Below are 18,698 nucleotides of genomic sequence, written 5' to 3' on the forward strand. Positions count from 1 at the left end.
AGAGACTGAGATCAGCAACGATATTCACTAAATTAGACCTGCGGGGGGCCTATAACCTTGTTCGTATCAGGGAGGGGGATGAGTGGAAAACGGCGTTCCGTACAAGATTCGGTCACTACGAATATTTGGTGATGCCGTTCGGGCTCTGTAATGCCCCGGCGACTTTTCAGCATTTTATCAATGATGTTTTTCGCGATTTTCTTGATATATTCGTGGTAGTTTACTTGGATGACATCCTAATTTTTTCCCCCTCACTGGAGGTTCATCGGGGTCACGTGTCATGGGTCTTAGAACGGTTGCGCCAACACGGGCTATACGCTAAGGCTGAAAAGTGCTGTTTTGAACAGCACGAGATCACATTCTTGGGACTGGTTCTCTCTTCCGCGGGGGTCGCGATGGATCCCCAGAAGGTCACGGCGATCTTAGATTGGCCAATACCCGCCGACAAAAAGGGGGTACAGCGCTTCATCGGCTTTGCTAACTTTTACAGAAAATTCGTTAGGAACTTCTCCGGTCTGGTCTCCCCGATCACGCAACTGACGAAACAAGGGGTCCGCTTTAAGTGGACCTCCGAAGCTCAGTCGGCCTTCGATAAGCTCAAGAGACTGTTCACCTCTGCTCCCATTCTCTGCCATCCGGATTCTTCGCTCCCATATGTGTTGGAAGTTGACGCCTCCGAAAACGCGGTAGGAGCGGTTCTGTCCCAAAGGAATGGTACCAAGGAACTACTGCACCCTGTGGCGTTCTTCTCCAGGAAGCTGACACCAGCGGAGCGCAACTATGACATTGGAGATCGGGAGCTCCTGGCCATTAAAACCGCTCTGGAAGAATGGAGGTATTTACTGGAAGGGGCCACTCACCCCATCCTAATATTTACAGATCACAAAAACCTAGAATATTTAAGGACGGCAAAACGACTGAGACCACGCCAAGCGAGATGGGCTCTTTTCTTTTCTCGATTCTCATTCCATATAACGTACCGACCCGGTACTAAGAATACCAAACCAGACGCCCTGTCCCGCATGTTTGAGGACCCCGACGACGCTGCGGTACCAGACACCATCCTGCCTTCTGGAAGCTTCCTCGCGCTACAAACGGAACTGCGCTCCCGGCTTCTTGATGCTTCGGTAAGACTACCCGTTCCGTCTGGGTCACCCCTCCAGAACCACGGTGGCCTGTTTTGGAAGGAAGACCGAATCATGGTCCCACAAGAGGTGCGAACCTTGGTCCTAGGGCATTGCCACGACCATCCAATGGCAGGTCACTTCGGGGTGACGAAGACTCTAGAACTGCTACGGCGCTCGTTCTGGTGGCCGGACATGATCAAGAATTGTGAGCGTTACGTCCGGACGTGTCCCACCTGTCAAAGGAACAAACCCTCCAGGAGTAGGGCATGGGGATTGTTACATCCATTACCTATACCCAAGCGGGCCTGGCAAATGATAGCCATGGATTTTGTGGTCGAACTCCCACCATCCCAAGGCCACACAGCGATAATGGTGATCATCGACCGCTTCTCGAAGATGGCGCATTTCGTGCCCCTGGAGAAGACCCCATCGACACCGGAAACGGCACGGATCTTCATTCGGGAAGTGGTAAGGCTTCATGGAGTCCCCGAAGACATTGTGTCGGATCGGGGGGTGCAATTCACCTCCAGGTTCTGGAACGCCCTATGTAAAGCGCTGGGAATCAAGCTGTCGCTCTCATCCGCCTACCACCCGCAGACCAACGGTCAAACCGAGAGGACCAACCAAACGCTGGAACAGTATTTACGATGCTACACCTCCTATCTCCAGGATGACTGGCTGACGTTGTTGCCTTCTGCGGAGTTCTCATACAACAACTCAAGTCACTCAGCTACGGGTCAATCACCATTCTTTTCTAATTACGGGTATCACCCCACATTCCTCCCTGATCTAATGCCTGAAAATCTGGTACCGGCGTCGCAGGACATCTTGAACTTCTTTTCCGTCAACAACAAGACTATTCAGGAAGCCATCGCTAAGGCCCAGGAGGACAGTAAGAAGGCTTTCAACAGAAAGAGAAGAGGAGATTTACTTCTTCAACCAGGAGATCTGGTTTGGCTGGCAACAGCCAACTTGAAGATGCTGTGCCCCTCAAAGAAGCTGGGACCCAAGTACATTGGCCCATTTCCTGTTTAAACGAATGGTCAACGAGGTGGCCTACGAACTCGAGCTTCCGCAGACTTTCAAAATACATCCTGTGTTTCATGTATCTCTCCTGAAGCCGTCCAGACCGGATCCCTTCCCAGACCGAGAATCCAGACCTCCCGAGGCAATCGCCATAGGTGACCAGGAGGAATTTGAGGTGGAGACTATCCTCAGTTGCCGAAGGAGGGGGGGCCAGACTCAGTTCCTGATAAAATGGAAGGGTTATGGTCCTGAGGAGAACTCCTGGGAACCCGCCCAGGACGTTCACGCGCCCAGGCTCATCCGGGAGTTTTTTCGTGCTCACCCGCGGTGGAGAGATCAGTGGGGCTCCCGGAGGGTGCCCGTTGGGGGGGGGCAATGTCAGGGATCCCGGCTCCGTCTGCCGCAATCGCGGCTCTGTCCCCCGCGCATGCGCATTGGCTGCAGATCACGCCGGGACACCGGAACTAGGTCCCGGCGAGCCGCGGCTGACAGGACGCCGCGCAGTAGAAACCGCGGGCGCGCCTCAGGCGTCCAATGACAGCCGGGGGCGCGTCCTAGCCAGCCAATGACAGTGCAGGGCGCACTATTTAAAGATGCCCTGCACTGTCACAAATTGCCGCAAGGTCTATATGTGATCCTGAATACCTGCTCCTGCTGTGACCCTGTTTTTGACCCTGACTACGCTGCCTGCCCCTGAGATTGACCCGGCTTGGTTCTGACTATTCTACCCGCTCCTGTGATTGACCCGGCTTTGTTCTGACTATTCTGCCTGCTCCTGCGTTTTGACTCGGCTTATCCCGACTGTTCCTACGGATTGATTTACCTGGCTGACCCTGCGTGTGACCCGACTACTCCTAGCCCGCCGATTCGGTACCCCGCTTACCCCACGGGGCCACTATCCGTACCACCCTGCTGGGGCCGCCATCCTCTTCACAGCTGGCTCTTCTGGTACCTACATACATCCCCGGAGGCCTCCTCGACCGCTGGTGGCCCGCTCAGAGGTCGTGACCTGGCCCGGGACTGTTTCAAGTCCATCCCCACCATCAGGGGCCCTGGTGAAAGCACAGCCCGGGCTTAGACCCCACGCTCTGGGTAGGTCTACCAGCTGGCAGACGGAGGGCTCCGCCTGGCGGATCCTAACAAGCGCTGTCCAGACAGAATCAGGGGTCCTGCAGCCTCAAAGGACAATTATGGGAGAATTAAAACTTCTCCTACAAGCTGTAACCAGTGTTCTGCTGGACACTGATAGAAGTCACAAGACTACTCTAACTGCTCATGAGAAAAGGTATTTAACAGTGTTATATTTAGTGAAATAATTGCGTTTCCATGTTCTGTGTACTGTGGGAGACCAGATAATAGCGAATGCAGAGTCCTGGGTTTAGTAACACTTTCAATTCTTTTGAGCACAAAAGGAATGACTGTCCATCTGGTGGAGTCTCAGGAAAAAATGGTACACTGACACAACTGGTTCACCATAATACATTTGTTCATATTTGGTTATAGGATTAAGAATGCTTGCAGCCTAAGGCCCCATGTACACAGGACACTTCTGAATGACTGCTGGAAAACGTAGGTTAAAAACTGTCTGTTTAGCTGCATTTGCATAATGCGTTTATGTGCGTTTGCATTTAGAAGCGTTTTTTTAAAGATAAGCACAGGAGAACCTCCCAAATGCCCAGAATGTACTGAAAAGTGGTAAATTATTAACTATTTCAGACTGTTTCAGAGAAATACAGAGAGTAGAAGCAGAGACAGCCGTATGTGTTGAACTTGGCTTAGGTGTGAGTTGCTCATTAACATTTCTTTTGTTTCCAATGGTGGGAAAGGTGTCTGGTGGAGTGAGTCAGTAAGGCCACCTGATTCATGAGGAATTTTAGATGTGAATGGTCATTAACATATCTTTTGTTTCCAAGGGTGGGAGAGGTCTGAGGTCTGAATTGGTCATTGCAATGTGTAACAAGCTTGGTAGGAACATCCTGTGTTCAGTGTTTTGTCCATCTGAGTACCTTGAAAATGCTTTGCATCCATTTTTCATGATGAAAAAAGGCTCTGGACAGCATCAGAAACTGGAAGAGTTAAAAAAAAAAAAAAAAAATAATTCAGATGCAAACGCTTATAAACTTGATTTTGCCGTGTTTACAAGCGTTTTGCATTTGAAACACTGATAAAATCGACTGCTGAATGCAAGTTTTCTGCGTTCAAGAAAACTACTGTAAACTCAAATGCCTGCAAACAAAGATGTTTACATGAACACATAGGAAAACATTAGGGTGAGTTCAGGGACTGCTGAAAAAAATGCTGAACGGCTCCTAAACGTGTGTTTATCAGCTGCAGTGTACATGGGCCCTAATACAATTGTAGTTTTATAACCATGCATTAAATAACCACTGCAGGCAAGCACCTAAACCCTTAACCTTTTGAGCTCACTGTCACTGAAAAAGTTATGGATGGTGCAATCAGACACTGATGTACCTTGACCTTGAAGTTCAGCTTGTGTCTCCTTGTAAGTTTTTTTTTTTTTCTTTGCTCTTGTCTACCATTCACACTATAATTATTATACAGGATTTATATAGCGCCAACAGTTTGCTCAGCACTGTACATTATAATGGGGGACAGTACATGAGACAGTACAGTAACAATACAATACACGAGGGGTTTGAGGGCCCTGCTCCTTGGAGCTTACAATCTAGGAGGGAGGGGATAGTGGTACAGGAGGAAATAGCAGTGGGGGATGGAGTGGTAGGAAGAGTGGAGGAGATCGGCAGTTAGTTGAGGGCGGGGTAGGCTTCCCTGAAGAGATGGGTTTTCAGGGTATCCTTTAATATGGGGTCAACCTTCCTCTTGTGGCCACATCTAGGGAGGTTGGCTACAATTCTGTGGACCTTAAACATCCTAATTACATTTGTAACTGTAGCCAGAGGAACATCAACCTGCTTGGAGATTGGTCCTTTACCTTTCAAATGCTGGTCTATAATTGGTCCATGTTCAGTGTGGTGCATATGATGATACCAGGCAGAGTGACTACTTTTCTCCAAATAAATAGTCTGACTGATGACAAGATTAATGATGTGCAATACTAATTACAGAAAACAGCTGGCTTGAAATATCATTTTGATACAGTAATATATAGGCCATGTTAGAATCTCTTTGTGCAACAAGCAATCATTTTTATCTTTTTACACTTTCTTTGGTTTGACATACCATAGGTATGTACGTCTACATGAGACAATTGCTTTTAAAGTGGTTGTAAAGGCTGAAGGTTTATTACCTTCATCCATAGAATGCTGTGTACAGCAGCACCCACCCAATACTCGCCTGAGCCCCCTCCAATCCAGCAATGTGCACAAGAGCAGCAGCTCTCTGGAGTTTCTCTCTCCTTGTTGGCTGAGACACAGCAGCGGTGCCATTGGCTCCAGCTACTGTCAATCGCAGCCAATGAGGTGAGAGTGGAGGCAGGCTGAGCCGTGCTCTGTGTGTGAATGGACAGACAGAACAGTGGATATGGGGGCAATCGGTTTGACAGGAGGGAAGGGCCAGGAGCACCGCTGGGGGACACGAGAAGAGGAGGATTGAGGCTGCTCTGTGCAAAACCACTGCACACAACAGGTAAGTATATGTTATTTTTTTTTAAATGTCAATCTTTAATATCACTTTAATTTCCTCACTTTTGAGGAGCAATGAGATATTGCTTCAAACTGTAAGGTTACCAACAAAATTCTTTGTATGTTCTGTAGAAATATACCAACTGCTTATTTCCCTGTTGGTCTGGTTTTGCTCTAATTTTGCGATCGTGTTCTCATGATTTGGAGTTGCTCTATAATTATTTTTGCTGCCGGGCGGCTAATGACAATTGATCAGGACACTCTCTGCTCCAGGGGTATATTCAGTGCACCATTACTAATGCTCATCAATACGCTGTATTACTGTCAATGTTAACTTAATGTCTAGCACATTCCAGCCTCTTCTGCCCCCAAACATTTACCCTGTGATTGTTTTTTGTTTCCCCGCATCCCTCACTTCCCATTCAAATTGTCATTGGCTTTTTAGCAAATTCAATTCTGCAGCAGCAGTTCTAACCTGAAAATCTAATCACATAAATGGATCTGATAATCGGATTATAGTATCTTTGATTTACAGCACACCACGGCCAGAGGAATCGGAGGAGAAAACTAATTTGCTAAATGATTTTTTTGGAATGCTCTGCTTTGTGCTGCTACATTAGTCACTTTGGACTGGCAGCAAGCGGCAGGATTCAGCAGCTGTGTACCCTCTGTGCCTGCTGTATCTTCATTTGCCCAGGGCTATGTGTTTAACTCTTAGCTAGCCAATACCTTCTCCTTGCTCACAATGCATATACTTCTATAGCTATATTTATAATGCCCTATTTTTATTTTATTTTGCACACTTTCAGCTTTTTGAGATGGGAAAGAAGAATACCATTTAGTACAAAGTATGTTGGCAAAGAGCACACCCTTCCCCCGCTACATGGACCACTGAGAATTAATATGCAAAAGTGGTTGATTAAATATGCAAGTGCTTTTATTCCCTACTCCTTTACACTGGGTTTCCAAAATAACAGATGCAATTATTTAGAGCCTGGATAAGCAAGTATTATTTTAGATTTTTCTTTTTCTTTTTAAAGTCTACACATCTAAAAAAAGGAAAGTGGGACAGAGGGCTTTGCATACGAAAGAGGGACACTCCCTCTAAGTGACGAACAGTTGGGAGTTATATTAAAGTGGTTGTAAACCCTTACATCTACCCAGTGAAGTGACTGGATTCAGGTGATTTACAGAGATTAAACAAATCCTCCTACATAGGTTGTACCTGTTTATCTGCACCCATATCTTCACTACATCTGTTTAAAGTCCAGAATTTATACAGCTTGTTTGAGCACCCAGAAAGCAGCAGTTGGGGAGCTCATGTTACACTATGCAGAGGGCAGTGAGCGCTCATAGGAGGGAAGGAACACACCCCACTTAACACAGGAACAGAGCTGAGGCTGTCAGTCTGCTGGAACTCCTTCCCTGTCACATTTTTTTCTCATGGCGTCGGGTAAACTTGTCAAAAGTGACTTTTGTACAGTGGATATAGAAAGTCTACACACCCCTGTTAAAATGTCAGGATTCTGTAATGTAAAAAAATTAGATAAAGATAAATCAATTCAGAACTTTTTCCACCTTTAATGTGACCTATAAACTGTACAACTCAGTTGAAAAACAAACTGAAATCTTTTTTTCTATTTATTATATATTTTTTTCCCCATAAGTGTGTATGTTCTAGTGTGGTGGGGCTCTTTTTAGAGGCCCCGCTAAATACATTGAAATTTCTGTTAGTCTAATATCACCTTAAGCACGTCTAGAAGTGAATAACATGGAGTTTTACTCTAAATCCTTCTTTCAGATGGCCCCCTTTAATGAGAGGCTGACATTCAGTTTGCTCTAATGGTGTTTGTACCTGAACTGCCACAGTTCCGAAATTGCTTTCAGGATCATTTGTTATTGTTTAATATTGGTTGCTCCATAATTTATGTTGATACATTCCAGATCTCATCAGTTTTGCTGGTTCTAACCTCACCTAACAGGTCTCTCTTTTCCTTTCTAGCTTTTTTCAAGATGGACTGAAAGCTGTTGAAAGCCTCAAGCCCTCTATTGAGACACTATCAACAGATCTGCACACGGTAATATATGTTTTTAATGCATGGTGAGCAATCAGTGGCTAATTGCTGGTGTTTGTTGATTAGGCTCAGAAAAGTAGGCTCCTATTGGGTCTTGTTGGTAGCAATTATAGCTCCTGCATTCAGAATGTTGTTATATTCTGTTCAGAAAAATCATCTTTTATAAGCAGATAAATAAATGTATTATTTATGCACACAGATTCCAGTTGCAGAATTTGTTTATGTAAACAGCTTACCGCTGCTCAGCAGGTGGCCCAGTGCCTCTATGCGCCTTTCAGTCTTTCCTTGGTGGATTCTTGTTGCTGAAAGTTTTTTTTTTTTTCTTTTTTCATAAACAAATATTAACTTTGTTTTGAAAAATATAAAGGAACAAGAGACACTTGTACTGTGCTCCAAACTGAATTTGGATCCCCATTTCATACAAGTTTGAGTTGATAGCAGCAGATTAAACAATCTTCTGACTGTGTTTCCATAGTATGTTTCATGTTGAGGTGCATATGCCAGTCTTCAGATGTAAAGCAGCAATAAACCCCAAAACAAAAATTAATGTGTTGCAGCTAACCAATCCTCAAAGTGATGCTAAACGTTCCTATTATTATTTTTTTTAACAAATAACAATCATGTCATACCTACCTGCTCTGTGCAGTGGTTTTGCACAGATCAGCCCCAATCCCCCTCTTCTCGGGTTCCCCGCCGACACTCCTAGCCTCTCCCCCCCCCCCCCTGCTGAGTATGTGCTCACTCCCAGTCTGCCTCTGTGTGTCTATAAGACGCACAGAGCGTGGTTCAGCCCCACCCCACACTTCCTCCTCCCTGGCTGTGATTGACAGCAGCGGGAGACAATGGCTGCTGCTGGTGTGTCTCCACCAGTGAGGAGGGAGAGAGTGGGAAGAGCTGCTTTTCTTATGCACAGCACTGGATTGCGATCATGCTCAGGTATTTATTCGGGAGGGGGGGGGGGGGGTGGCGATGAGCGGAAATATGCACACACAATGTTTTTTGCAGGAAGGTAAAAACTGTAAGCCTTTAGAACCACTTTAAATGTAGCATCTGTATTCATTTTCTTTTTAGTCTTTTTTCCCCCTTTATTTTCACCTGGTGGTTTGGTTCAAGTCTTTGGGTGTCTCCACTCTGGATGAAGGAGCAACAGAGACACCTTTGGACAGCAGCATTGTCAATTTGGGGAGAAAGTAGTATTGGAGGCACTAGCATATTTAGATGAACCTAACAAATTAGAGTTTAATTTCAGTTAACACTTGTTAAGCAGTTACAACAGATTTGTTCCTTTTGGAATAAAGGTGTTCTATAAATAAATAAAAGTTGATAATTGTAAGCACCCCTCTCAGTGGTAAATGGTTTGCCTTAACCCTCAAACTGCCCATTTTGCTGGACAGCTTGATTTGTTTAAGAAGCTGAAAATAGACTTTCTTTCTGGATCACCAGGTGAAAATAAAGGGAAAAAGGAAACTAGGGCAGCTATGTTAAGAACACGTAAGCTGCAATATGGGGGGGATCCCTGTGCTATTCTACTCTGGCATAGAGACTTCTCTGGCAGAATACACTAATCAGCGCTGCAGCTGATTGGCTGCAAACGCAGATGAACCAAAAGTATACCAACAGTCCCGTTTAAGAGGAGTCAGTCACTTGATCAACTATCTAAATTGTCCCTAGTACATGTACAGTTGTGTTCAAAATAATAGCAGTCAGACATCACTAACCTGATCAATCACTGTTTTTGGTAGAAATTATGTTTCTACATGGCAAATAATTTACTAGCAGGTGTAGTAGAGTAATAGAAATCCAACAGACCCAACAGTCATGACATGCATGCTGCTGATTCTGTGTAGTTGAATCACTAATTGAAAGGGGCATGTTCAAAATAATAGCAGTGTGGAGTTCTATTAGTGAGGTCATTCATTCTTTCAAAAACAGGTAGCAATTATTGCCCTTATTTAAGGAAGGAAGGCAGCAAATGTTTCACATGCTGGTTACAGTGCATTTCTCTCTGAAATTCTGAGGAAAATGGGTCGCTTCAGACATTGTTCAGAAGAACAGCGTACCTTGATTAAAAAGTTGATTGGAGAGGGGAAAACATATAAAGAAGTGCAGAAAATGATAGGCTGCTCAGCTAAAATGATCGCAAATGCTTTAAAATGGCAACCAAAACCTGAAAGACGTGGAAAAAAGCTAAAGAGGTTACAATTTGCCAAAGAGCACATTGACTGGCCTAAAGAGAACATTTTGTGGACTGATGAAAGTAAGATTGTTCTTTTTGGGTCTAGTGGCCGGAGACAGTTTGTCAGACGACCCCCAAACACTGAATTCAAGCCACAGTACACTGTGAAGACAGTGAAGCATGGTTGTGCAAGCATCATGATATGGGAATGTTTCTCATACTACGGTGTTGGGCCTATTTATCGCTTACCAGGGATCATGGATCAGTTTGAATACATCAGAATACATGAAGAGGTCATGCTGCCTTTTGCTGAAGAGGAAATGCCCTTGAAATGGGTGTTCCAACAAGACAACGACCCCAAACACACCAGTAAACGTGCAACATCTTGGTTCCAGACCAATAAGCTTGACATTATGGAGTGGCCAGCCCAATCCCCGGATCTTAATCCAATAGAAAACTTGTGGGGTGACATCAAAAATGCAGTTTCTGAGGCAAAACCAAGAAATAGAGAAGAACTGTGGAATGTAGTCCAATCATCCTGGGCTGGAATACCTGTTCACAGGTGCCAGAAGTTGGTTGACTCCATGCAACACAGATGTACAGCAGTTCTCAGAAACAGTGCTTATACAACTAAATATTAAGTGATTCAAAGGAAAGCAAAATCTTCAAACATTTTTCAGTGTATATAGTGAATGTTTGAGTTTGTAAAGAAGAATACAAACACTACAATTTTTTTGAACAGTCTAATATTCACTTTTCTTCATTTTTTTTTTTAGAGGAACAACACAAATTTGATATATTTTTCTTCATATTTTGATTTGGAATAGAATGTGTAGTGTTCCCAATGCATTTGTGTGTATGGAAATAAAAGCTATTAGAAGGATTTTGAGCTTTATTCACTTTTTTCAACACACTGCTATTATTTTGAACACAACTGTATGTATGAATGTAAGTTAGGGACTTTAGATTGTACGCCCTTTGAGGATTAGGGACTGATGTGAATGTACAATATGTATGTAAAGCACTGCACAAACTGATGGCACTATATAAATACCTATAATAAAACAAATAGTGCTACTGGGAGGATTAGAATGTGTTGATGGGGGAATCACAAAGTAAATATTAGCCAGCACACTACAGATTTTCAAAATAAGTTAGAACTTTTTGTTATTGAAGTAAGATCACATCACAAACAGAGAAGTGCAACGTTTCGGGGCCCTGCGTGGTGTTATTTATCTTTAATATAAAAACGTTCTGATTTTATTATGAAGATCCATGGTGTGCAGGCGAATATTTACATTACGTCATGCATGCTCCATGATCCAGCTGGTGGTCGTTGCAGCACCCAGCACTTTTGCAAGCTCGTTCCAGGAACGTGTGCGATGGCAATATGGACTGTTATCTGTTGATAGGGGAATCTGCATTTTTTCTTTTTTTTTTTTTTTATCAATCGACTGGTTGAACAAAAAAAAAAATAATGCACAGTATGGCCAGCTAAAAAGCATAAGGCATTAGGTGGTAGAGCACACTAGTTTCCACCTAAATGGATGTATCACTTTTATGTTCATTCAACCTTCATTCATCTCTGCCATTTATACCGGGGGTTACAGCTGCATTATCTTATAGTTTAGAGAGGATTAAAGTCTTCATCAACTTGCGTTCATGAATCTCTTTCATTTCCAGCTGTTTCAATCAGGACTACAATTTTTTTTGCTGTGTTTTAGTTTGCTTTGAGCTGTGATAATTACCTCTGATGCAGCCGCAGGGCTGAGTTTTATATATGTGCCAGTGCAAAGATCAAAATCTTCTGGGACTTAATTAGAGCATACAGATGTTAATGAGGTTCAGAAGACTGTGTCTGCTTCCTGAAAATCATTTTCTTGTTAGTATAGACTCTGACTTGTATTAAAGCATACATCAGGAGTGTGCTTAGTCCCAAACACAAATATTGGATAAGAGAAAGCCAATCTGTCTGAAAATATACAGATATTGGTGTTTTCTGCAGACTGGGGGAAATGAAAGGTCTGTGTTTCCCAATGCCACCAGGCACAGTCATGTTATGGTATGTGTCTAGTATAGATTAGAAAATTCAACCATAGGAACACACCCAGTGATTATACATTATAGGATACTCTTGTGTACACATCCAAAACCACAAAAACTGCCATCTTGGTTTTGATGTCGTCCAGCAGACTCTGAGATATAGTATTCCCCATCACTCTTCCCCCAGCTGATACATAAAAGGTAATGAATGGAGGAAAGGGGTGGAGGAGGTGGGCCAGCATAGCCATTAATTGAACCTTCCCAAAAGAAGAGAATGTTATGACATTCAAGGAGGAAGGAGCTGTGCTAGTGAATTGACTGAAATTGTTAAGAGGCACATCAGTAAAAACAGTGACCAGCAAAAAATGATAATGGGCATTTCCACACAAAAGTCATATGCAAAGATTTTTCTACATGTTGGAAAAACTCAACACCAACAGTCATCAACCCTTCCGTCCTCTGGGAAGAAAAGGGAGCAAAGCATTCGTGGAATATGCCCTGCATTCTTCCATCCAAGCCAGGAAGATCACAGTGGGTCCCAGCTATGTGTGCTATGTGCTATGTCATTCTCGGGGTTGCCATCTATAGCCACCTTATGCATTCCCTTTCGAGGAAATGGGATAAATGTGATCATTATAGTTAAACATTTCAAATGTTTTTTCAAGTTAAAATATCCTACTTGTTGATTGGATGTCCCTTGTAATAAGAATAAAAAATGTGGGTCTACTTGCTGTAACATTTTGTCAGTCATGCTATGAGAACTTTAAAGCTATGTGGAGAGAAGAAAGCTACAGTAGTCCTAGTAATAAACAAAACTTAGACTACTGTGACTAGGGCACCACTTCTCCCAAATTGATTAGAAAAATTAAAAAAAATATTTAAAAATCTAGGCATCAATCATAATCAATACCATCCTGTTTTTCCAGTTGTTTTCCATCCTAAGTAGAAAAAATATTTGAAGCTTGCCCCGACATAGGGATATTCTATCTCTATGCTATCCCATATAGTTGGAATTAGTGTATAGCAATTTAACCACTTCAGTACCAAGCACTTTTACCCCCTTCATGCCCAGGCCAATTTTAAGCTTTCAGCGCTCTCACACTTTGAATAACAATTGCGCAGTCATGCATAGCTGTACCCAAACTATGTTTTTATAATTTTGTTCACACAACTAGAGCTTTTTTTGGTGGTATTTAATCACCCCTAGGGTTTTTATTTTTTGCTAAATTAATATTTAATAAACTCATTCATTTTATAATTAATTTATAAGGCAGTTATGCTATAGTGGTGCCATATTCCCAGTATTCGTTGTTTTGTTTCTTATGTATTTTTGATGGATGGGACTCCTGCATGTAGTCATTAAATATCCTCTATAGTAGTGAGTCGTTTCTCCAGAGTCCATAGGCAGAGCCCCCGAAATACCAATGCAGAGATTTATTTTCTGAGTGCCTGAAGTTTTCACAGGGTTCACACTCTGCACCCCAACGCCACAAGGCGGTGGTGACTTATGACACCCTGCCACTAAAGCCTCATACACACAATGAGAATATTGGACAAAAAATACTGCTTTTGGAACAATCGTATGGTAATCTGATTATTAGTACACAGTTTTTTCGAGAGCCGATCATGACCGTTCATGTGAAATTATCCAAAGGCACAAGCACGAAAATTTTTCTCTTAAGATAAATTTTTTGGTTAATCAGTACAGTATTCGTCTGTAAATCAAGTGACCAAGATCGCGCATGCTCAGAAATGAAAATACATTACACTACAATACAATACATTACTTCTGAAGTTGTATTCTGTCTTACAAGAATTTCCATAACCAAAATAACCAAGACGATCATTTGTCCATTGTGTGTTTGAGGCTTTAGGTACCTAGTGTAAATTATGGAAGGGAGCAGTAAGTGTCCCTGGGTGCCTTATACCCAGAACAACTGGTAAAACCCACAAGTGCTGTTTTTCACCACCACTTTTCCTATATCTATTTTGACTTGTAAGCAAATAACTGAATCTTTCCAAACAAACCAAATGAGCTCTTTTTAGAGGTTAAGGTTTTAATGGAAAACCTTGAATATGGGTTGTCAGCACCTTATCACACATCATCAGACATGTTCTGTGCTTACACTGTATGTTTATAGAAAAAGCAATGAAGTCATCTCTAAGCAGCTGTGAAAACCCCGTGTACTTGCTGATTTTGCCAATACATTGACTTTTCTTAGCAATTTCTTATGGTTTCTGCAGTAACACCATTATTTATTCAAGGGACATCTCTGTGTTCACACAACAGAGCTTTCTAATTTACACCAATGGTTTATTTTATTTTTATTTTTTTTTAGTGGTAACTCTGAAGCCCCATGTTGTTCTCAAGTCCATTGCTGATGTTGCTCATGGCAACCTCTCAGCAGTTGTTTCATCAAGTTGTGATGGTTGAGTAATGTCACTGAATTACAGGTTTTAAAGATTAAAAGGTTTCATTTGCTAGAATGGTCTTTGTGTTGGCACTTTTAATTGTATTCTGAACCAGTATGAAACTCAAGTCCAAGTAAAATTGATTTTTGTTTTGGGTGGATACCATTGCTTTTTAATCAAGCAGTGGCTTTTATTATGTTTCAGGGAACACTGTCCTCCCAGGTCTTGGCATCCACCCTAATCCAAATATGTTTTGTGTTTGGACTGCAGCAGTTATGGTGATGGATTGTAGCTTACTCACCCAATCACAGATAACATTGGCTGCACATGAACAGACCTTTAGCCCTGGTTCACAGCTGTGTGCTGAAGTAGTGCAAGTTGAACATGTGAACCAGGGCCTAAGCCAAACCATCGATAGAGTGATTTTCATTCCTGCAAAAAATCGCTCACCAACTGTGTTGATGGGGTATCCCTCCTGCAGTGCTATTGTGTTATGCCCGCGGGTAGCCTTCCCTGCCAGCAGAACAGAATGATTACTAAAAAATCCAACAGGTTGGTTGTGCTGAAGTTGATAGATTGCCTTCAGTACAACCAGTCTGTCCATAGATGGATTGAATCTTGGCCAGTCCCTGTGAACCGACCAAGATTTGATACATCTATGGCCAGTTTAAGTCTGGGCATGCATTGGCAGAAAACTTAATGACGTACAATATTCTTTTCTTGATGCGGCTGATGTAACCATCAGGGTACATGGGCAAAAAAAGTGTTGGTGCAATAGTGGGGACTTTCAGTACTTGTGCTCATTATTGCTCAGGAACTGGCTTCTATTTGGCCTGATTATGCCAGCAATTCTTAAATTGCCCGCAGTGCTTGCTAATATTTTAGTCATGTGTCGCTTGAATTGCGATGACTATACACTGAGTGAAACATAAGTAGATAAGGTGGTGTAGCGCTAATACCATGTGATAATAAACATAAAAAATATAAATAAAGGACTCTATATTAAATGGGCGAATACATAAATTATATGAATAAATATATAGGTGTACAGTGGTGCACCTAATGTGCAGCCCAAAAACATGCCATCAAGAATGTGACTAAATATAAGTGATAGGTGATATAAGTGAAACAAATATTAAGCAAATATAACTACATGTGATCATAAATGAACAATATTCATAAATCATATAGCACAAAGTCCCAAACGTATAACTGTGATGAATCATTGTTCGACCTTGAAAATTAATACGTGCTCAAGTGCATCAGACCATCTGTCACCGTCTAGCGTGCATGCTTACCTCCATTCTTTGACCCTCAAGGAGTCAAAAGGCATAATAGATCACCAGTTAGTCCCAATGAATTTCACTCTGTGGATGGACACAGGATCAGCTTCCACACAGCCCACGGTTAATCAACCATTACAGTGGTAAGGCACCTTTACAAAACTCCTCCACTCTCCCAATGGCTCATAAACAGGGAATCAGAGAAAAACCACAATAGTGTAATAGAGTAAAGTTTATTATACCATACACAAATGCCAAAGACCTACTCACATATTAAAATCGGGTCATAGACCCACCAGGCATGAACTGTATAACCCACAGTCAGGGTGCTTGCATAGGGAGTCCAATGATGGCTGCCGTCCGTGCCGTCTAGTCTGACATGTTGCGTCACGATAACACGTGACTTCTCCAGGGATCCCTACTCTATTACACTATGGTGGCTTTTTCTCTGATTCCCTGTTTGAGCCATTGGGAGAGTGGAGGAGCTCATTTGTGTGGACGGATGAATCTGTTAAGCTGGTCGTACTTTATACACTTTTCTAGTTCAATTTCCTTTAGATTTACCTTTAACTATGTAGTGCAAGGGCCTGTCTGATTGCATACAAATATTAGCACTCTTTGGTATGCTACAGAGTTGATTTTCATGGTGTTGTAAAATGCCTTTTTTACAGAAGAAATAGAGTAAACCTGCCCATGGGTAGGTTTCCTATGCGGGCTGGATCCCGAGGTGGTCTGTGTCCGTCTATTGACACACACAGCGTGGCTCAGCCACACTCCCTGCTAACACTGGCCAGTGGCTCCTGTTGTTTCCTCTGCGCAGAGAGAGTTGCTGCAGATAGGCACAATGCTTGATCAGTATAGGACTAGAGTAAAGGGAGGTGAGTGGGGGGGGGGGGGACACATTTTTTACCTTTAAAGCAGGAAATGTATTAAGGTAAAATGTGTAGCCTTTAGAACCACTTTAATTCTAGGTTCACACCAATGCGTTTTCCGTAGCGTTTTCAGTTTTGCGGAAACGCACAGCAGTCCATTTAACATGATCTCCGGTGTTTTTTTAAATGCAAAACTTTGCGTTTTTTGGTTATATAGACTTCAATGGAGATGCTGCAGAAAAGCATGTAGCTAATTTTTGCTGCGTTTTTTATGCATTTTTGCTGTGTTTTGCATTTTAATCTGCCTAGCAACAAGGGGAAAAAAATGCATGTGTAAAAACACAAAAAGCACTGTAGAAACAGATCAAACGCAAACTGCATAGGTGTGAACCTAGCCTTAGCTATTGTTTGAAGCCTAAGATATAGAAGTGTCGAAACAAGCAGTTCCCAACCACCGAGCCACGACCTCCCTCCTGCCAGGCTGTGGATTTCTTTCAGGCAAAATGACAACTCGGCCACAGCATGGGCATAGATTATGTTACCATGGTACCAGGGCTCTGCCTTAGGCTGAGGATGGATGCTGACTGGCTGTGGGACAGAAGATGTGGAATAGGTCGGGTGTTCGGAGAAAGCTTTCATCTAAGGTAAGTGGCGTGTACTGGCGTTTAGCGCTATTCTGTGTGGAGAGGTGCAGCTTGCTGGGGTTATGACAGCCTGTCCAGTGTGTGCTCATTATCCTGTACTGGCTGTCTCTAAAATGGGCTCGTTTACAATAGCGGTTGGTGGTGGTGGTAAAGCCCCATAAGTGAGTAGCACTTTCACCCCACTCTTTAGCTGCAGAGTTGTGGCCAGGGGTAGGCACATTTATACCCCCTGTTGCTTTCAAGTGAATGAGGCTGCAATGCAAACGCCCTGCAACCACTTCAAAAGGTTAAAGCAGGCAGTGAGGAGTCAATACAAATCCTCCTCACTTCCTGTCAAATGTTCCCTGAAGAGCGATACAAACAAAGAGCAAGTGTGAATGAGCCCTAAGGGTTTAGACCTGCATCCAAACCACTGCTCCCCTGACAAGCCATTGCCTTTGGAATGCTTTTCAGGGCTGCAATACCGCCTGTTTTGACCACATAAGTGCACAAATGCACCGCAACAGCGTTCATGGAACGCAAGTGCGGTGTGTTTGCACCACTTCCTCCTTCACTTCAATGGGTTGTGTCCGATTGGCATGTTTCCTGTCAAGTACCACATGTCAGATCATTTTTGTTGTGGGTGCAAAGTGAAGCATTGCAACTGCGGCATGTGAACACCCCTGTCCGCTGCCATTCCAGCTTAAGTGTTTGGGGGGGGGGGTCACGATTGAGGCGTCAGACCCCAGACCTTCTCACCAAAACTCGTGACCGAAGGACTAGCCGATCTAAAACCGCGATGTGACGTACGGAACAATGCTACACCCAGCTGCACCCTGCACAACGATTTTCCAGCTAATGGGCCACAATCGATGTACCGGCAGCCTGGGTGATTGTTACTGGGTCAGGTTAATTACGCAATTAACCCTTCACACTGCCACCACCTCCTTTTTGTACAGAGAAAGAGGAAACTCGGCGTTATCAGCTATAACACTATAATGATTGAAATAATCGACTGCATAACACGGTCATAACATAGGCCTGTTATACAGTGGTTTAAACAAACAGTAGCGTTCTCTTTAGAAGCAGGGATTCGTAAATTGCAATGCAGAGCTATAGAAACAGTTCAACACTTTCAGGAAGAAAGATTTATTACTAAAAGGTCAAAAGGGTGCAATAAAAATATTTACAGAAAAAGATGTAACTAAGATATATATATATATATATATATATATAAACATACAGAGACCAACAGCACAGCAAGAGATATCAGAGAGAGGTGAAAGGGTTAAGGTACTTGCCAAAGTCCTGGGTTAGCAGATCCAAGTTTCAGAGCAAAAGGCAGGGGTCTTCCCAGGTGGTATTGATGTTAAAATTGGGAGACGTCTTCAACTTACACTCTTAGGTCTGACAGCCTATTTTGTAGTCCCCAGCAGGGGGTGTCTGAAGTCAAGAACCA

At 43.0% G+C, this 18,698-nt stretch overlaps 1 protein-coding gene across 2 annotated transcripts in view; it reads left to right on the forward strand.

Moving 5' to 3' along the window:
- Window positions 1-18,698, forward strand: part of ASAP2 (ArfGAP with SH3 domain, ankyrin repeat and PH domain 2) — a 326,350-nt gene that overhangs the window by 237,018 nt on the left and 70,634 nt on the right. For both annotated transcript variants that reach the window (XM_089672021.1, XM_089672023.1), the window contains exon 8: window positions 7,758-7,833. In XM_089672021.1, coding sequence (XP_089528147.1) covers window positions 7,758-7,833 — 76 coding nt within the window. The remainder of the gene's footprint in view (window positions 1-7,757; window positions 7,834-18,698) is intronic.

Source organism: Staurois parvus, unplaced genomic scaffold, assembly GCF_062004578.1.
Source record: "Staurois parvus isolate SC_StPar_1 unplaced genomic scaffold, SC_StPar_1.0 ptg000118l, whole genome shotgun sequence".
Taxonomy (NCBI): Eukaryota; Metazoa; Chordata; class Amphibia; order Anura; family Ranidae; genus Staurois; species Staurois parvus.